The sequence below is a fragment of the Bos taurus genome, chromosome 5 (assembly GCF_002263795.3).
Source record: "Bos taurus isolate L1 Dominette 01449 registration number 42190680 breed Hereford chromosome 5, ARS-UCD2.0, whole genome shotgun sequence".
NCBI classification, from domain to species: Eukaryota; Metazoa; Chordata; class Mammalia; order Artiodactyla; family Bovidae; genus Bos; species Bos taurus.
The window spans coordinates 97990279-98009316 of NC_037332.1; the positions used below are offsets into that span (position 1 = coordinate 97990279).

The following is a 19038-nucleotide window of genomic DNA, read 5'->3' on the forward strand; positions in this document are numbered from 1 at the left end:
CGCTCAGTCGTGTCCGACTCTTAGCGACCCCATGGACTGCAGCCCACCAGGCTCCTCCGTCCATAGGATTTTCCAGGCAAGAGTACTGGAGTGGGGTGCCATTGCCTTCTCTGTCATGGTACTATAGTGTAAGATAAAAAATGCTTTATTTATTGCTTTTTAAAATGTATTATTTGTGTGAAAAGTATTATAAACTTATTATAGTACAGTACTAAATAGCAGATTGTGTTAGTTGGGTACTGAGGCTAAGTATGTTGAACTTATGCACAAACTGGACTTAACGAATATGCTCTCAGAATAGAACTCATTTGTATGTAGGGGACTGATTGTACCAAAGGGAGAGCTTCAATCATATCTTTCTCCTGATCAGAACCTTTCAGTGGTTTCCTATTATTTGCAAAATAACATCCAAACTCCTTAACTGGCTGTAAGATACTCTTGGATTGGGTCATAATTCACCTAATATTTATTGAGTGCCAACCAGATGTCATGCCCTGTGCTAGACACTGGAGACACGGCAGCTGAACAGGACGCAGCCTGAACTTTCTACTCTGAGAGAGGATATGGAATAGAAAACAATCTCATGTATCACAGTGTGAACCCTGTGTATGTGTGTCAGGGGCCATGACAGAATTAGGAAATGTTCTGAGATAAAACAAACTGTGGAAAATTCTTAAAGAGATGGAATACCAGACCACCTTACCTGCCTCCTGAGAAACTTGTATGCAGGTCGAGAAGCAACAGTTAGAATCAGACATGGAACAACAGACTGGTTCCAAACTGGGAAAGGAGTACGTCAAGGCTGTATATTGTCACCCTGCTTATTTAACTTATATGCAGAGTACATCATGCCAGATGCCAGGCTGGATGAAACACAGGCTGGAATCAAGATTGCTGGGAGAAATCAATAACCTCAGACATGCAGATGACACCGCCCTCATGGCAGAAAGCAAAGAGGAACTAAAAAGCCTCTTGATGAAAGTGAAAATGAAAGAGGAGAATAAAAAAGCTGGCTTAAAACTCAACATTCAAAAAACGAAGATCATGGCATCTGGTCCCATTACTTCATGGCAAATAGACAGGGAAACAACTGAAACAGTGACAGACTTTATTCTTTTGGGCTTCAAAATCACTGCAGATGGTGACTGAAGCCATGAAATCAAAAGACACTTGCTCCTTGGAAGAAAAGCTATGACAAACCTAGACAGCATATTAAAAAGCAGAGACATTACTTTACTGACAAAGGTCCATCTAGTCAAACCTATGATTTTTCCAGTAGTCATGCATGCGAGAATTGGACCATAAAGAAATCTGAGTGCCAAAGAATTGATGCTTTTGAATTCTGATGCTAGAGAAGACTCTTGAGAGTCTTGGACTGCAAGGAGATCTGAAGTCCTTGGACTGCAAGAGATGCAACCAGTCCATCCTAAAGGAAATCAGTCCTGAATATTCATTGGAAGGACTGATGCTGAAGCTCAAATACTTTGGCCACGTGATGCAAAGAACTGACTCATTAGAAAAGACCCTGATGTTGGGAAAGATTGAAGGCAGGAGAAGAAGGGGACGACAGAGATGGCTGGATGGCATCACCAACTCGATGGACATGAGTTTGAGCAAGCTCCGGGAGATGGTGAAGGACAGGGATGCCTGGCGTGCTGCGGTCCATGGGATCAGAAAGAATCGGACACAACTGAGCGACTGAACAGAAAAGAGGATCAACAGGACTTCCCTGGTGATCCAGCTGTTAAGACTCAGTGCTTCCAATGCAGGAGGAACAGGTTCACTCGCTGTCAGGGAAGTAAGATCCCACATGTGGTGCAGCCAAAAGGAAAAAACATGAGGACCAGCACCTCACCCAGATTGAGGCAGGGAGACGTGGAGGAAAGGAAGGTAGGGTGGAACCAGAGATGTGCGGAACCAGGGATGTGGGGACGGGAGAGTCAGGGAAAGTGTTCCTGGAGAAAGTAGCAGAACTTGAAGAGGCAAGCAGACAAGGGTGAGGGGTGATGAGTAATGATGAACAGTGTTTCAAACGAAAACTCGTCTCCAAGGTCCTCCTCCACATGAACTGGCCTCACTTCCTCTTCAACACCTTTCCCTCCCGCTTCTTGCTCACCTTTCACAGCTTTCAAAGTCTGGCTCGGCTACCACACAATTGAGCCTCATCTGACAACCCGGCTAGAAATCACTTCTCTCTCCCTTAACTTCCTCAGCCAGCTCTCTTGTCCTCTGGCATGGAGCTACTCAGGGAACACTCACAGAATGAATTTCTACTGCTCCCTCTTAACCATGGCTATGATAACCATGTTCCAACTAGCGCACCAGCCTAATGCTGCCTCTTCCATCTCCAGGTGGGATTCCTCACGGCCGCCCAAACCCACTAAGTTAACGCTGCTGCAATGACCCGTCATGCAGTTCCATCCTTCACGTTCCAGACCAGCTCCACTCCTTTTCTGAGGCCCATTCATGCTGCTCTCTCCTTCCCCAGCTGCCTCTGCCTTCAGGTTCAGTGTGATCCTGCCTTCAATGGGGTGGTGAGCTCCCTTCCAGCCTCCCACATGGCTCACCCTGCAAAGACCCGACAAACTGGCAAGGATGTACTGACAGGTTTGCTATGTCTCTGCTCCCCGCTTTAAGTAAAGCTGAGAGGTCATTGGAGAAATAAAAAATCAGCAACAAAAAGGAGCACCTGACAATGATTCTGTGGCAGCCTGGATAAGAAGGGAGTTTGGAGGAGAATGGACATGTGTATATGTATGACTAAGCCCCTTTGCTGTCCACCTGAAACTATTATATCACTGTTAATCGGCTACACTCCAGCACAAAACAGAAAGTTAAAAAAATAAAATATAAAAAAGGGCATACCTGAGATATGAGGGGAGGCAGAGAGAGATTTACAAAGAGGAAAGCATGCCCAAGGTCTAAATCAAGTCAACTTAAAACACATCATTGTGTTTTCCTTTGTTTGCCCGACATGAATGACTTCTCCTGAACACTGACGAGTTAGCATACATTTCCCTCCAGATGGGTAACTTTGCCCCTTTGAGTCTAATCTCTGAGTTCCCACTGGAACAGAAAAGGGAAGTGTTTTTGCATTAAATTAAAAGGAACTCTCAAGGTTCCTTTCAGGTTGGTTTTATTTATTTATATTGTTGTTTTACAGTTTTCTTATCCTGAGGCTACAGAAAGAATCAATGAGGGAAGATGAAATGTTTCAAGTATGTCTGTGTCCCTTCTAAAACCTTCACAGTGCCCTGGTTCTCAGCTGTAGAAGTTTTCAAGTTTCCATGAACATCTGTACTTCTGGGGGAAACTTCCCTTTTATCATTTCCTCCTCTAAACGGTTCTGCTGCAACTGGGAAAAGCTGGGCGACGCTACAGTTCCATACACATCCTTATCTTGCCCTGTGTGACAGGCCGTTTCCTCAGGACGGTTAGCTAGTTTATTAACTCCTGGCCAGCCTCCAGGAGTAAAGAAGGGTGAACACAGTTGGGGACAAAGCCAAGACCTAGTGCGGGACCTTTGCCCTTAAATCAATGAAGAAAGGAGCTCTGCCAGGCAAGTGACATCAAAGTGGGGGCAGCAAGGAGACTTGACAAGGCAGGACCCGTGGGTCCTCGAATAACTGTCCTCAAGAGGCAGAACCCGAGACCAGGGTTCCCCTTGGACATATGGAGTTCCCAAATCTCTTCTAAAAATCCATCAAGGGGACTTCCTCGGTGGTTCAGAGGTTAAGACTTCACCTTCCAACACAAGGGGAGTGGAGTGGGTTCAATCCCTGGTCGGGGAGCTGAGATCCCACATACCTTGCAGCCAAAACATAAAACAGAGGCAATATTGTAACAAATTCAATAAAGACTTTGGTAATGGTCCACATCACAAAAAATTTAAGAAAAAAAAAATCCATCAAGTGTGAGAAATGAAATTAGAAAGTCTGCTTGAGTTCTTATCCATATCACCAATACATTTTGTAGGTACTAAAGCTTCCTACTAAAGGAAACTTTTACATGTGGTTTTAGGAGCCCTTATTTCGAGAAATCTTTCTTGTTAGATGAGCCAGAGGAAACTGTCACCTGTATCCTTCAAGAGTTGTACAAACTATTTGGGTTTCCCTGGTGGCTCAGACGGTAAAGAATGTGCCAGCAATGCAGGAAACCCAGGTTTGATCCCTGGGTCGGGAAGATCCCCTGGAGAAGGTAATGGCAACCCACTCCAGTATTCTTGCCTGGAGAATCCCATGGACAGAAGTGCCTGGCGGGCTACAGTCCGTGTGGTTGCAAAGAGTTCAACATGATTGAACGACTAATACCAACACACAAAGTATTCAACATAAGATTCATACTTCAAAAATTCACAACTTCCAAAAGAAATCACCTAAAGCCCTTTGCATATAGGTCTCAAGTTGTCTGAGTTACAAGGATCTCCACCTTCCCCAGCCCTTCTCACCCATTCGCTTGTTTCTCCTTCCCCTTTTACTCCTCCTGCCTCAGCACCACTCATTCCCTGCCCTCTCCTGTCTTTGTTTTTAACTGAGCAGTTTGCATCTCTTCTGAAAGACTTCAGAATCAGAAGCAAGGTGGAGAGAAAGGGCTTCTTGAACGGATTTTCTTCCTTTTATGGTGGTACACTTGGATCCCTTAAGTTCCAGGGTCTGTGGGTCTGAACTAGGTCACTTCTCCTAAAAGTCTCTCCTGGACCTGGAAACCCTTCCTCTTCTCCCCTCACACTGGCCCTCATCAGCAGGATCCACGCTCCACTAAGCAGGGTCACTGTCCTTGCATTCACGGCGACCTGACGTGGAGATCTCCTGGGAGCGTGAGTGGTGACAAAGGCCAGCGCTGGAGACCAGACTTCCCAGGCTGAGCCCAGGTCCAGAGTCCAGACTCTCACCTGAATGAGGAGACCGGTAGCGAAAGTCCTCTTTGGTCAGGAGTAGGAGAGCCTTGCCGTTCATCTCAAATGTGTTGCTGTCAATCGGCCTTAGAGAAAACTCGTTTTCAGCCCACTTGAGCCACTGGGCTACGTCATCTCTGCTCCAGAACATTGGCTGCAAGCCTGTTGGAGAGAGAGCAAGGCAGAAAGAAAAGAGAGAAAAAAGATCTCATCAGTTAGACAGCCGAGATAAAGGGAAAAGATTTCTGAATGGTTAACAAAACTGAGTCTCCATGTCTGAAGAGCCCTTAGGGTTCAACTCTGAATCTCAGGTAGAACTCTAGCTTCATGAGTGTCAAAGCGTGATATCAAATGAATTTTTTATTTAGAGGCAAAGTGTGTATGAGGGGAGAGAATTGCTTTTTGTGTCTCTAGGGAACCATAGGTCTCACAGCCCTGTTCTTCCTTGCCCAGCTGCAGTTCCAGGGGTTTGTGGATTCCCAGTCGGTCCTGAAGGTGCAGCTCTATAGAGGCCTGAAGCACTGAGGGGATGCGGAGTCATAATAATGTCAGTGGGCTTTGGATGCAACTCTAGAATCACAGGGCTTCCCTGGTGGCTCAGAGGGTAAAGAATCTGCCTGCAATGCAGGAGACCTAGGTTTGATCCCTGAGCCGGGAAGATCCCATGGAGTATGACATGACAACCCACTCCAGTATTCTTGCCTGGAGAATTCCATGCACAGAACTGATTTGATGGCAGCCCAGTGTCCTTTTGAAGTGAGAATGTTCCAGAGTGGGGCTTGACCTGCCAGAGATGCCAAATAATATAGTGTTCCCTGCAACTTCTTCCAGAAAGAGCAACTCACTCGTCTCGAGGACACTATCAGCCTAGCCTCTGGGAATGAGAGGGCAAGGTAAGGATAACAGGTACTTGTTCATGTTACAACTTCCTGGTGGGGGTGGCACTTGAACTCTGAGTAGGGGCAGGAATGGGTTGGAGGGAGGGCAGCCCCCCAAGAGGATGGCTCAGGCTGGATCTCTGTCTGGAAGCCTGACTGTGAGTCTGTGTTTTCATTTTATTCTGTGGTTGCGGGAAACCTTTGACATATCATATGAGTGGTTTAGAGAACAGTAATTCTCAAAGTGTGCACCAGGTACCCTTCCGGGTTCCCAAGACCATCTCAGCGTGTCTAAGAAGTCAAAACTTTTTGTAACCATATGAAGAGGTTACTTGTTTTTTCTGTTGTTGTTCTATTCTCAATCTTTCATGAGCACACAGTGGAATTTCCTAGCAGCTACACAGCATGTGATATTAAAGCAGACACAAGAATCCAGCCTTTTTTTAAATGAAGCCAGACATTAAAAAGACTTGCAAAAATGTAAGACAATGCCACCTTTTCACTGATTTTTTTTTTTTGGTTTTGGAAAACATATTCATAAATACATATTTATGTTAACATATACTTGGCTTATTACTTTTTAGCGAGTTGACACATTTTTTGATATGTATTACAACAAATAGTAAAAATTTTTGGTTTTAATTTCCAATACAGTACACATAGATAGATAAAAGCCACATGAGCAAAGCTTTTTGGGGGTCTTTAATAATTTTAAGGGATTAAAAGAAATCCTGAAACCAACTGTTTGAGAACTGATGGGTTAAAAGCCAGATGCTCAGGAGTGCTTTATTCTCTAAAATATTGTATGATCTAATAGCTCAAATACAACAGAATCAACGGTTGCTAAAAGGAACTTCAGTCTGTTATTTATTGGTGGTTACTTCAACTTGCTAAGGGGACTCTGTGAGTGTGCTCTGACAGCGTCCTTCAGTCTGATCCTGGAAAAAAGGACCTTTCATCTGTCAGGCATCATAAAGAACTGGTCTATTTGGATGGGCTACTTTTCCTTCTGGGTGGATGAGGAAATGGAATAGCTCAGTGCCCTTGAGAAGATCCAGGGTCTCTGGGCATGACCGGTGGCTCTATCTTTCAGGTGGCTCCTTTGCAAAGTCTAGTTTTACGGAATGGCAGCTGGTTCCCTTGAACTCTGGGGGAGTCCTTCTGAAACTGGTCCACTGTGTTGGGCATGGATAAAGAACTATGGGCACTGAAATTAGAGATGAGCTTCCCTGGTGGCTCAGATGGTAAAGAATCTGCCTGCTTTGCAGAAGACCCAGGTTCGATCCCTGGCTGGGAAAGATCCCCTGGACAAGGGAATGGCTACCCACTCCAGTATTCTTGCCTGGAGAATTCCATGGATAGAGGAGCCTGGTGGGCTACAGTCCACAGGGTCACAAAGAGTCTGACATGACTGAGTGACTAATACAGCATCATAGAGTTTTTTTCTTGGTTTTTAAGTTTCACAATATTTTTTTGTCACATGGGGAATAAAGGGGCACTGTAAAATAATACCATGCAATATGCTACTGCTTTACGATCTTTAGAATACACACAGCAACTAAAGAATTCAGGGTTTTGTTTTGGACTCTTGACTGGGCCAAGAAGCAATGCCTATGAAAAATGGTCCTTGGACATGGATGGACTTGGAGGGCCTTATGCTAAGTGAAATAAACTGGAGGAAGACAAATAATGTATGATATCACTTATATGTGGAATCTGAAAAATAAACTAGTGAATATAACAAAACAGAAGCAGACTGACAGGCATAGAGAAGAAACTAGTAGTTACTAGTGGCAGGGGGGCAACATAGGGGTGGGTGAAGTGGGAGGTACGAAGGATGTACAGGCTCAAGGATGTCTGGTACAAGATGGGGAAATATAGCCAATATTTGGTGATAACTGTGACCTTTAAGAACTGTATTCTTAAAAGTTTAAAAAATGGTTTAAAAAGTTAAAAAAAATGGTTCTTGGACATAGGAGTTACCCCAACTCTTTCCAATGACCTTAAAGATGCGTATCTGGGACCATAGAGAGGTGGGGATGGGCATGAAAAAGGCTCAGCAAAATCTCAACTTCTGAACCAGTGAAGAAAGGCCTTAAGAGTTGGCTTCCACAGTCATGGTGTCACCTCTGAAGAGGAACAGCGGGGTGTCTAGTTATTAGGGACTTTTCTTCTCCTTCACACGAACAGCGAGAGCACAGCCAGCACTTTGGGGACAAATATGAGGACCGGCCAAGCGTGGCTGAAGGAAGTGCCTGGTGGTGAGAGGACCACAGAGCAGAAGATGCTCGGTCAGAAACAGGAAAAAGGATGGGGCTGCTTATTGGAAGTGCGAGTGCCAAAGCAAATACAGAACCGAATCCCACTCGGGAGGGGAAACGAGAGTAAAATGCTGAAGTTTCTGCAGAGGAGACACTGAAACAAGAGAGGCGGGTGAGAAGGGGGTGGGGGATGCAAGTAGTAATTTGAGGTTCTTTATATTCTATGGAAGAAAATACTCATGAGTAATCTTTTCCCTAAATACAAGAAGAGTCACACACTCCAAACAGACCTGCCGGTTGAGAACAACTGTTTCTCTTTTCACTTCCCATTAATCTCTCCTACAGCCCAGCCCCCGAAGAAAGCAAAACCATAACGCGGAAACCCCCTTGCCAGGGGATCCACTGAAGGCTCTGGGCTTGTGGGCTCAGGGGACCCGGTGAGTCCCAGTCAGTTCAGGAAACACCATGGCAATTCCAGCAGTTTTACAAAAGTGACCCCGACAGACCAAGCTACCTGCTGGAGGCCAGGCTACACATTTATCAGAATCGCCACCACTCTTCCCAGGAGAGAATGTGGACACATTCACTGAGCTGGAAAGAGGCTTGATGATAAACTCTGGTGTTCAGGACTTCCAGGGTGGTCCAGTGGTTAAGAATCCACCTGCCAATGCGGGGGGACACGGGTTCAGTCCCTGTGGGCTGGGAAGATTCCACAGTGCTACAGGACAGCTAAGCCCGTGCACAGCTACTGAAGCCTGAACACCCGAAAGCCCATGCTCTGCAACAAGAGAAGCCACTGCAATGAGAGGCCCGTGCACCGCAACTGGAGAGCAGCCCCTGCTCACCGCAACTAGAGAAAGCCAGTGTGCAGCAATGAAGACCCAGCACAGCCAAAAATAAACACATTTAAAATAAAACAAACAAACTCTGGTCTTCACAGGCAAGTCCCCCTGCTAGTTCCTTAAAAAGTCCTGGTGTAGGATGTGCTTGGCTACTCTGACTGAGGAAAAACAAGCCCCCTTTGCTCAAACCTTAAGACCCTAAGGCCTGTGTGTTATAGCCTTGGACTCAGAGTCATCTTTTAAACACTTTGACCATCCAGCACTATTTTGAGCACTTTATGAGTATCAGTTGATTTGACTGCATGCTCACAGCAACCCTATGAGATAAGGTTTCAGGGTGAGGAAACTGAGGCCCAGTGCATTTAAGGGATTTGCCCAAAGGCATGCAACCAGAGTCACAAAAGGACCTGGGATTCGAAACCAGGCTGTTTTGGTTTCTGAGTCTGTGTTCTTCCGCACCACATTCTCTGACCCACGCACTTCCCATTCAGATTCATTTTCAACATCTATTAGGGATTCAGAAAAGACTGAGTGAACTGAATCCTCCCTATTCAAGATTTTGATCCTGGGAGGTTTCTCAAGTTATCAACGAACTAAAAATAGAGCCAAAAATCCTGTAGATCCCTGGAGAAATACATTTATACAAGGGAGTAAGGAGGTGGAGGCGAGACTCTGCTTTTAACTCATCCAGGAAGGCTTTGCATCACCAGCTACTTGCTCATAGGCACTCGCCGCGTAGACACTGATCCTGAGTAGACAGCTGCTACAGTACTCTTGCCTGGAAAATCCCATGGGCGGAGGAGCCTGATAGGCTGCAGTCCATGGGGTCGCAAAGAATTGGACACGACTGAGCGACTTCACTTTCACTTTTCACTTTCATGCACTGGAGAAGGAGATGGCAACCCACTCCAGTGTTCTTGCCTGGAGAATCCCAGGGACGGGGCAGCCTGGTGGGCTGCTGTCTATGGGGTTGCACAGAGTCGGACACGACTGAAGCGACTTAGCAGCAGCAGCAGCAGCAGCAGCGTAATAGCACACAGGCAAGACCAGGGAGGCTGCATCACAAGTAACTTGTTTCACACTTATCTCTTGCAATGTTAACTTGCAACATTAACAGAGGGACTTCCCTGATGGTCAAGTAGCTGACTCTGAGCTCCCAATACAGGCGGCCTGGGTTTGATCCCTGGTCAGGGAATTACAGCCAGCATGCCACAACCAAACCCCGGCAAAGCCAAAAAAAAAAAAAACAAAAAAACAACCACAATTAAGTTAGAGAACTTATATGTTAATGATCATTAGTGAAAAGAAAAAAGACAGAGACCATTATTATACTGTACCTACATCATGTTGTTTCCTGTGTACATAACAAGCCTGCGAAAGCCACCCTAAGACCCGCATTTGGAATGTCATTTAATTTCAGAGGGTAGCTGAGAATGATTTTATACAGAAGAAATGAACTGCTATGCTTAAGAAAATTACTAAGCATTCCATCGCACTTTTTTTTCCCCCCAAGTGGGTCAAGGCAAGTTCATGGGGCTGTACCCTTTAATGACATACCCAGACCCTTAAACTTCCTTCTGATAGTTCTCCAATTCCACGTTCAAAGGAGCAGCCACGTTCATCAGTACACGCTTAGCCTCATTTCAGACTTTCTGAGTTGTGTTTAAACTAATGATGGAAAGCGTGCTGGGAGTCAGGGACCTGGATCTTACTCCCAGATCTGCCATTAAGTAACATGTGTTTCTGGGCCAGTCACTCAGTTTCTCTGTGGTTCAGTGGTTTCATCTGTTAAATGAGGGGCTTAGAGTATGTGATTTCTATTCCCTTTTGGGTTTAATATGGTCAACATGCTTCCACTTAATATGAATCCTAAAATCCAAAGAACTTAAACAGCCAGGACCTTTTTCTACAGAGCAACTCCACGCTCATGACCATGACCCAGAGACTGTAACTTCCTGAAGGCTCCTCTGAATCACGGAAAACAGATTAAGTTACTTTAAATAGATGTTGGTGCTTATGAGTGTTTTTATTATATTCTAATTCTTGAAAATTTATAACCTGGTAATGGGTTATAATTACCCAATAATAAACATAACATTTTAAGAAGGTGCTTTCACATGGATGACCTCAGGTTATTCTCCAAAAAGCCCTGTGAAACCCACTGCAGTCTCACTTCAAGTTGAAAGATGAGGCAATAGGGGCTCAGAGTCATTAGAGGATTTTGCTGGTTTGCATAATAGTCAATTCAAGCTCTTTTGCTGTAGTAAACATTCATCAGAAGCAGCCTTTATGCTAAACGGTCTGTATACACAGAAATTGGCTACAGAATCAGTGGCTTAGAGGACAGAAGCAGAAAAGACAGAAGACAACCCCCACCCATCTGACTCATGAGGAAACTGAAGCTGGGAAAAGTTGAGTTTGAACCCTCCTCAAGCTGCCCCAGGTTTCCTCTTTCCAACCTCCCATGGGGTCTCATAACTTGATCTGATGACAAAGAAGCATTCTGTCACCCTTGACAGTGAGGACAGCTATCACTTCCTTGCTTAGTCATCTTTCCTTTGGATTAAACATCCTTCACTGGTCCAAACAGAAGTTCAGTACGGCCTTTTTCAGAGCCTCACCAGCCTGCCTGCCTCCTCCTGAGACCCTCTGTGGCTCCCATTCCTAAACATAGTGCCAGAGGCAGGACTAGAACCTTTCTATCTCTGGACAATGTTTTTATTCATAATAGCGAACACTGAGCATTTACACAAGTCTTCACTACAATGATGATTCTTCTCATTTTGTAGAGGACAAAACTGCAGTACACGATAAACGGAACTGGTGGGGCTGGGACTGAAAATCAGACCCACTCAACACCCCACCATATGGATTCTCAAGTGGCCCCTTAGACTGTTCAGAATAAAAAAATTTCGGAAAGCTCCCAAAGGCGTAACTCGAATTTGCTGTGTGCTGGCAACTATTCACGCTGCGTTTACATCATAGTCACAACAGATTACATAGCATTTACATTGTGTGAGGAATTATAATGTTATCTAGAGATAACTTAAAGTACATGGGAAGGTATGTGTAGGTTATATGCAAATACTATGTGATTTTATGTAAGGGGCTTGAGCATCTATGGATTTTAGTATCTAGCGGGGGCCGGGGGGCGGTCCTGGAATCAGTCTGCCACGTGGATACTCAGGGATGTCTGGAACAGCAGACACTTAGAAGCATTTATTGTGTGCCAGGCGCTTTTCTAAATGTCTTCTGTTTGTAACTCATGTAATCCCCACAGGGATGCTATACAATAGAAACATTCACCATCCTTATTTACAGAGGAGAAAACTGGAACACTAGGAAGTTAAGCGACTTGGCCAAAGTCACACACCCAGTGGAAGAGCCAACATTTGAACCCGGTTGGTCTAGCCCAAAGTTCCTATTAATTCCTTGCCTCTCTAAGGTTATTTTGGTGTTTTGGCAGGACGTTAAATTAAATTCAGGATTAAAAAAAAAGAGAGAGACAGAGAAGTTTCAGTGATTGTGTGAACTTTCACAGTATTTAAGCAAGTAGGCACGGGGCACCAGCTTGGAAACTCCGTGTCCCTGCTGTGTGATCTCGGACAAGTTTCTTAACCTCTCTGTGTCTCACTTGCCTCAACTGGAGAATGAGGACAACTCTCAAGTTGACAAGCGAGTGCCACTGAATCACAGATGATGTGTTTGTCAAATGTGTTTGACATAAAGCTAGTATAGAGTAAGATGATTCAATGATGATAGAAGATACAAAGGACAGTATTTGGCATAGAGCGAGCATTTTATAGTTACCACCATGATTATTTTTATAATCTCCCTATCCTGCACATAATAGCTGCTGTTTGTAACCCACCTGTGGAGAAAGTATATTAGCCAGTATTAGATTTTTACCTTGCCATTTTCCATCATCATTCCAGCCTGCAGCAGTCCCTCCAGACTGAGACCTATATCCAGTATCATCTATACTTCACAGCTTCATGTCAACTTTGCCTTTGATAAGCATCTGTTACCTCAACAGGTTACTGACAAAGTGCTGATTAGCTGAGGGCTGAAAGAGAGCCTTCTGGTGACAAACTAGCCACCTCCTTTTAGACGGATACTGATCAAGTTATTGGCTCCATTTGGAGTATGTGTGTGCCTGCACTCAGTTGCGTCTGAGTCTTTGCAACGCCATGAACTGTAGCCCACTAGGCTCCTCTGTCCATGGAATTCTCCAGGCAAAAATACTGGAATGAGTAGCTATTCCCTTCTCCAGGGGATCTTATTGACCCAGGGCTATAACCCACATATCCTGCGTGGCAGGTGGGTTCTTTACCACTGTGCCACCTGGGAAGCCCTCGCCCCATTTGCATACAGGTGTTCAATGATCAACCCCCCTAACTACTCCGGTATTTAGATACATCTTTCTAGTTCAGCCATAAAAGGAACCATCCAAAATTCAAATAAAATGCTTTCTTGATGTCCAGAAATACAATAACTACAAAATCTATAGCACCTTTATTGAATAAGATGAAAAAAGGGAGAAGGTGATTGGGGCCTAAGGAATAACTTTTCCTAAGTGCTCATAACATACATGTTTGAAAATCTCTCCTGAATTTCATCTGTAAGTTGTATCAGGTCAGCTATTTTTAGTCTGTACATATTCCCTTTTCTCCTTTTCTGAGTGTAGGGTAAACAGTGGTTCGTATTCTCTCTTTTAGGATCTCTTTCATTTCCTGCAAACCTTAGGGATCACTATCAGTGACTTTTCACCCTTGTAAATTCTCTATTCTGGGGTGTCATCTGTCTGGGCCAAGAGCCTTGAATCTATTTAGAATGACTTAGATTCGTTTCTACAATCGACTCATCCGCCTTGGGCTTCAATTCCCTTATGGCAGTTTGTACTACCTGTTTCAGTCTGACAATTACCCTCCTTGATGGAAGAGGGGGAGGAAAGAGAGAAGTTGTCCAGTTTTGTTCTCTCTTTGCCACCAACTCAGTCTAGGTGCTGAGACCACACTTGTTCTCTTACTGTCCCTCCAAACACACCATTTTCTTAAGTATCTCCCATTGTTTTTAGCTTACTTAGCTTTAACATTCTAGATCTAAAAAAATCTCTCCTTTAAGAGAAATATCGTATGACATCCCTTATATGTGAAATCTGAAAAGAAAGGATACAAAGGAACTTACAAAACAGAAAGAGACTCACAGACCTGGAGAACAAACTTACGGTTGCCGGAGGGGGCGGGAGAAGGGATAGTTAGGGAGTTTGGGATGGACATGTACACACTGCTGTGTTTAAAATGGATAACCAGCAAGGACCTACTGTATGGCACATGGGACTCTGCTCAATGTTATGCGGCAGGCTGGACAGGAGGGGAGTTTGCGGGAGAATAATACATGTGTATGTATGGCTGAGTCCCTTCGCTGTTCACGTGAAACTATCACAACATTGTTAATCAGCCATACTCAAATACAAAATAAAGTTAAAAAAAAATAAAAATCTCTCCATTATATATCCAAAATTTTTTTGTTGACACATAGTTGTTGTAGGATATTATACAAGTGTACAGTAATTCACAATCTTTAAAGATTATACTCCACATATAGTTATTATAACATACTGGCCATATTCTCTGTGTTGTATAATATATCCTTGTAGCTTATTTTACACTTAGTAGTTTGTACTTCTTGTTCCCTTCCTCCTATCTTTTCCCCTCCCTCCCCATCCTCTCCACTGGTGACCACTGATTTCTTCTCTACACCTGTGTGTCTATTGCTTTTTTGTTATATTCCCTAGTAGGTTGTACTTTTTAGATTCTACATATAAGTGATATTATACAGTATTTGTCTTTCTCTTTCTGATTTATTTCACTTAGCAAAATACCTGCTGGGTATATCCATGTTGTTGCAGATTGCAAAATGTCATTTTTTGTATTAAAATTTTTTTTTATTTCCAGTAAGTTGTTCTTTCATCCTCTTAGAAAATCTGAGCTCATTAGACTGGTACACAGAAAATAGTGGGATGATAAATTGGCATGATCCTTCTGGTAAATAATGTGGTGATAGTTCAAGGGCCCTATAAATGTTAACTTTGGGGAATTTACCTTAAGAAAATAATTTCAGACAAAGAGAAACTGTTCATGCACAAAGATGTTCACTGCAGTATTATTTTTAATAGTTTAAAAAACTGGGAACATCCATAAGGAAATAGTTAAGGAATCTATAAACAACATCTCTGGTAGGATATGATGCAGCCAATAACATAATATTTATAAAAAGTATCTACACATATGGAAAAATCACCACATAACATGTGTACATATGTATTATAATCTCAAACAACTTATGGAAAATATAATGCAACATAAAAATATTAACAACCGTCACTCAACCAAATGACAGATGATGTTTACTGTCTCCTTTTCATTCTTTTTTCCTAATACTCCCTATTAAGCATGTGTTACTTTTATATTTAAAAAGATCTGTTTAAAAATGGAGCTCATCAGAGAATGTCCCCTCAACAGCTTCATCAGATTCTTTCATCGTCTTCTTCCTGCTCATGCCCCGAGCAGTTGATACGCCAGAATTTCATTTTCAAGAGCATGCTGATTCTTTAGACTTGGTTTTGCCTCCTTTCAGATCACGGATCCTTAGGTACTTTTTCCCCTCAACTGAAATCATTTGTCTTCTTCTAGTCAAGAGAAGACATCTGCTCATGCCTTTTAATTCCCTTCCCCAATTCCAAGATGATGTTTTCACTCTCACCACAATTCCCCATCATTTCTACTTGGCCAACCAATTCCTCATCTGTTAGACCTGAGACCGAATTACCAGTGCCCCTCAACTGCTGCTTCTACCTTCTGGGAAGTCAAAGCGCTAATCGTGTAGCTGAAGACAACTGCTCAGTGATACTCACATCATGCCTGGCACACAATGGTCCCCTGGTAATGCCAGACTGTAAGACAAAAGAACCCCAATACTAGTAACGTACCCATGGGACAGCTCTGCACTGCCACCCTCTCCTAACACCCTTCTCACCAGGTAGGACACTTCTGATCCGTGAGGTTCACTGCCACTACCAGATGCTTCTGAGACAGGTTGGGATCTGGGGCTCATTGCTGCAGTGCTTGTACCTGGACAAATCTCCGTGAGCAACAGAATACAAGAATAAGGGATTAAAAAGAATGGTGTGCATGCGTGGTTGGGGCAATAAAATTAAGGACAAGATACAAAAAGACCAAAACCCAACTTTAGCCACTTATGAAGAGCTGGAGCAAAAACAGGGTGTTGGAAGCAAAAGCAGGATACTGCACATACCCCCGCACTCAACACCACCAAAGGGGTGGGCAGACCACCTAAGCCTCCCCTCCGGCCCGACCCCTGGACACACCCTTACCCCATATAAGGAACCAGTTCGCCCCTCCTTGGCAAGCAAGCAAAGGAAACATATGTGTTCTCGTTCCCCTCTGCTGCAGCAGGGACCCCGATAAAGGCTTGTCTGAATTTCCTATCTGGCCCCTGATTGATTTCTATTGATTAAGGAGGCCAAGAATCCAGGTGGGTAACACTTCCACACCTATGCCATCCTAGCAACTATTCTGTGAAAGAGCTCAGGTTGGCACAACTGCATCTGCAGAAGACACTGAAGCTCAGAGAGGTTGAGTTACTTCCCCAAGGTCACAATGGGCCCCAGAACCAGAATTGTTTCTGGTCTTCTATATTTGCCTAGTGAACTTCCTCTCCGTCAAAGCAAATAAAGGATACAAAAGCCCCTTGCATTCTAATGCACGCTAAAATGCACTGTAAAAATGCAAGGGGATTAGGAATAATTAACCATAAACTCAACTCCTGGCAGGTCTGGCTTAGCTGCGGATCCAGAAATCTAGCCCTTTCTGACCTCTGTGAAAGGGATACAGGGGGCAGGGTTTCCCTCAGGATAAACAAACCTTCCAAAATAAAACAAACTATCATCAGATCCTGTTAAGCTGCTGCTTCCCAGAGCATTTCCCAGGGGTCTTTTCTGATGTCTTTCCCTTCCCTGCAGGCCGAGTTCTGGCCCCCACCCCAGTCCTGGATGGACTCTGATAAACTTCAGCATTCTCATTCCTCTGGGTCTGCCCCTAACCCTGGATGGGCGGCTATCTGTTCATCACTGCTCTTGGCATACAGATTCTATCACCAGGGGATGGGACGTTCTCAAACATTTCCTATTTTTGTCCTCAGGGTCACCCTATATCTCAGTACTCAGTTTCCAAGTGGAGGTTGGAAGATTATAACAGTGTCTTTTCAGCCAAACCCCCCAAGAGCAAGAATACTACACGTTCATGTTTTGATCCAAAGTCCCACTCTAGTCCCTGGAAAAAATTTTCCTTATACACTTCATTTTGTGGATTTTTTCTGGCTTTCATTCAGTTTTAGCCACAGAGGGGTTTTTTATCAGCAAACCTATTGACAGCAAAACTGGCCCATGGCCCGCTATTCATTCTTACAAACATGAGTTCGACGATTCCCCTACATTCCTGCCTTTAGGCAGCAAGCCCAATGTGGTGAGAGGCATGGAATATTTTAGATTAAAAACTTGGGTTTTGGAGTCAGATAGTCCTAAGTTCAAAGACTGGTTCTGCCACCTGCTCAGTAGCCTTGGATAAGTTATGTCTCTGGATCTCAATTTCCTCAGCAGTAAAATGAGGCCAAGAACAGTATTTACCTCCTTGGGCAAAATTAAATATGAAGTAAGATAACTCATACAAAGGCTCTGCACTGAACTTCCCCTGAGGGTCCAGTGGTGAAGAATCCACCTGAAATGCAGGGGACACGAGTTCAATCCCTGGCCTGGGAAGATTCCACACACTGTAGCCTGTGAGCTGCAACCACTGAGCCCGCAAGACCTGGAGACCATGCTCTGCAACAAAAGAAGCCACCGCAATGAGAAGCCCGAGCCTATAGCTGGAGAGTAGCCTTTGCTCACTGCACTAGAGAAAGCCTGTGTGCTGCAAGGAAGACCCAGCACAGCCATAAATAAAACAAATAAATAATTTTAAAAAAGGACTCTGCACTATACCTGGTCCGTGGAAAGTGCTCAATGCATTCTGGGGAGCTGGGTAGGGCAGAGACCCCAAAGCAAATCTGTTGTGTTTTGTCATCTGTTCAAGAGACTGAAATGTTTTCTAAAGCTCACTGGAGCCTCAGAAGCTGAAGCAAGGGTTCTTGTGAGCCGTGTGAAGGGTCTGGTGGGAGCTACGAGCCCACCATGAGGTTTTAAGGAGGGGTGGGCATCATCTGTGTGCAGGCTGGGAAAACAGCTCAGGAGGAGATGTAGAGACAGGCAGGGAGCAGGTGAGAGGCTGGAGGCAAAAAGGCCAGGGTAAGAGTCCACTCAGGCCTGTGATTAGGGTGAGGTAAGTGAGGCGCTTACTTCGGGTGCAGAATTGAAGGCAGTGCCCGAAAGCTCAGGAATCACAAACAATAATGATAGTTTTAATGCGTTATTTTAAAATCAAACTACTGTGCTGGACAAAAAGTTCTTTTGGGTTTTTCTGTACAATGTTATGGAAAAACCCGAAGGAATTTTTTGACCTGCCCAATAAATGCAAAAAAAATTCATAATGAACAAAATATCAACATTTTAACTAAAGTTACATTGAAAAAAGAGATAATGGGGATGGTGTTGTGATGAAGGGGAAGAGGACAGACTAGAGTGATCCGGGAGATAATGGACCCCTTTGAGAATTCAGTGAGCGCTACTGACCCTTTTTGGGCTTCCCCAGTGGCTCAGTGGTAAAGAATCTGCCTGTCAATGCAGAGGATATAGGTTCGATCCTTGGGTTGGGAAGATCCTCGGGAGAAGGAAATGGCAACCCACTCCAGTATTCTTGCCTGGAATATTCTTGCCTGGAGAATTCCATGGACAGATGAGCTTGGTGGGCTACAGTCTATAGGGTCGCAAAGAGTCGGACATGACTGAGTGACTGAATGACAACAACCGATCTTTGAAAATGCATAGACCCATGCGCACCAACATTCCCCTGCAATTTCAAAGTTTGTGGACTAGCTCCAGTTTACCTATGGACACTTGGACAATCAGTTGAGAACTTTTTAGCCTTGTACATGCAAAGAGATCTGATGATATGTATTAGGGTTATAATGCAAAAACCAAGTTAGGT

At 44.2% G+C, this 19038-nt stretch overlaps 1 protein-coding gene across 6 annotated transcripts in view; it reads right to left on the bottom strand.

Moving 5' to 3' along the window:
- ETV6 (ETS variant transcription factor 6) overlaps positions 1-19038 on the bottom strand; it is a 288749-nt gene that overhangs the window by 53552 nt on the left and 216159 nt on the right. For 5 of the 6 annotated variants that reach the window (XM_024991435.2, XM_024991434.2, XM_059886153.1 and 2 more), the window contains 1 exon segment: positions 4892-5056. In XM_024991435.2, the coding sequence (XP_024847203.1) occupies positions 4892-5056 (165 nt within the window). 6 annotated transcript variants of the gene reach the window in all.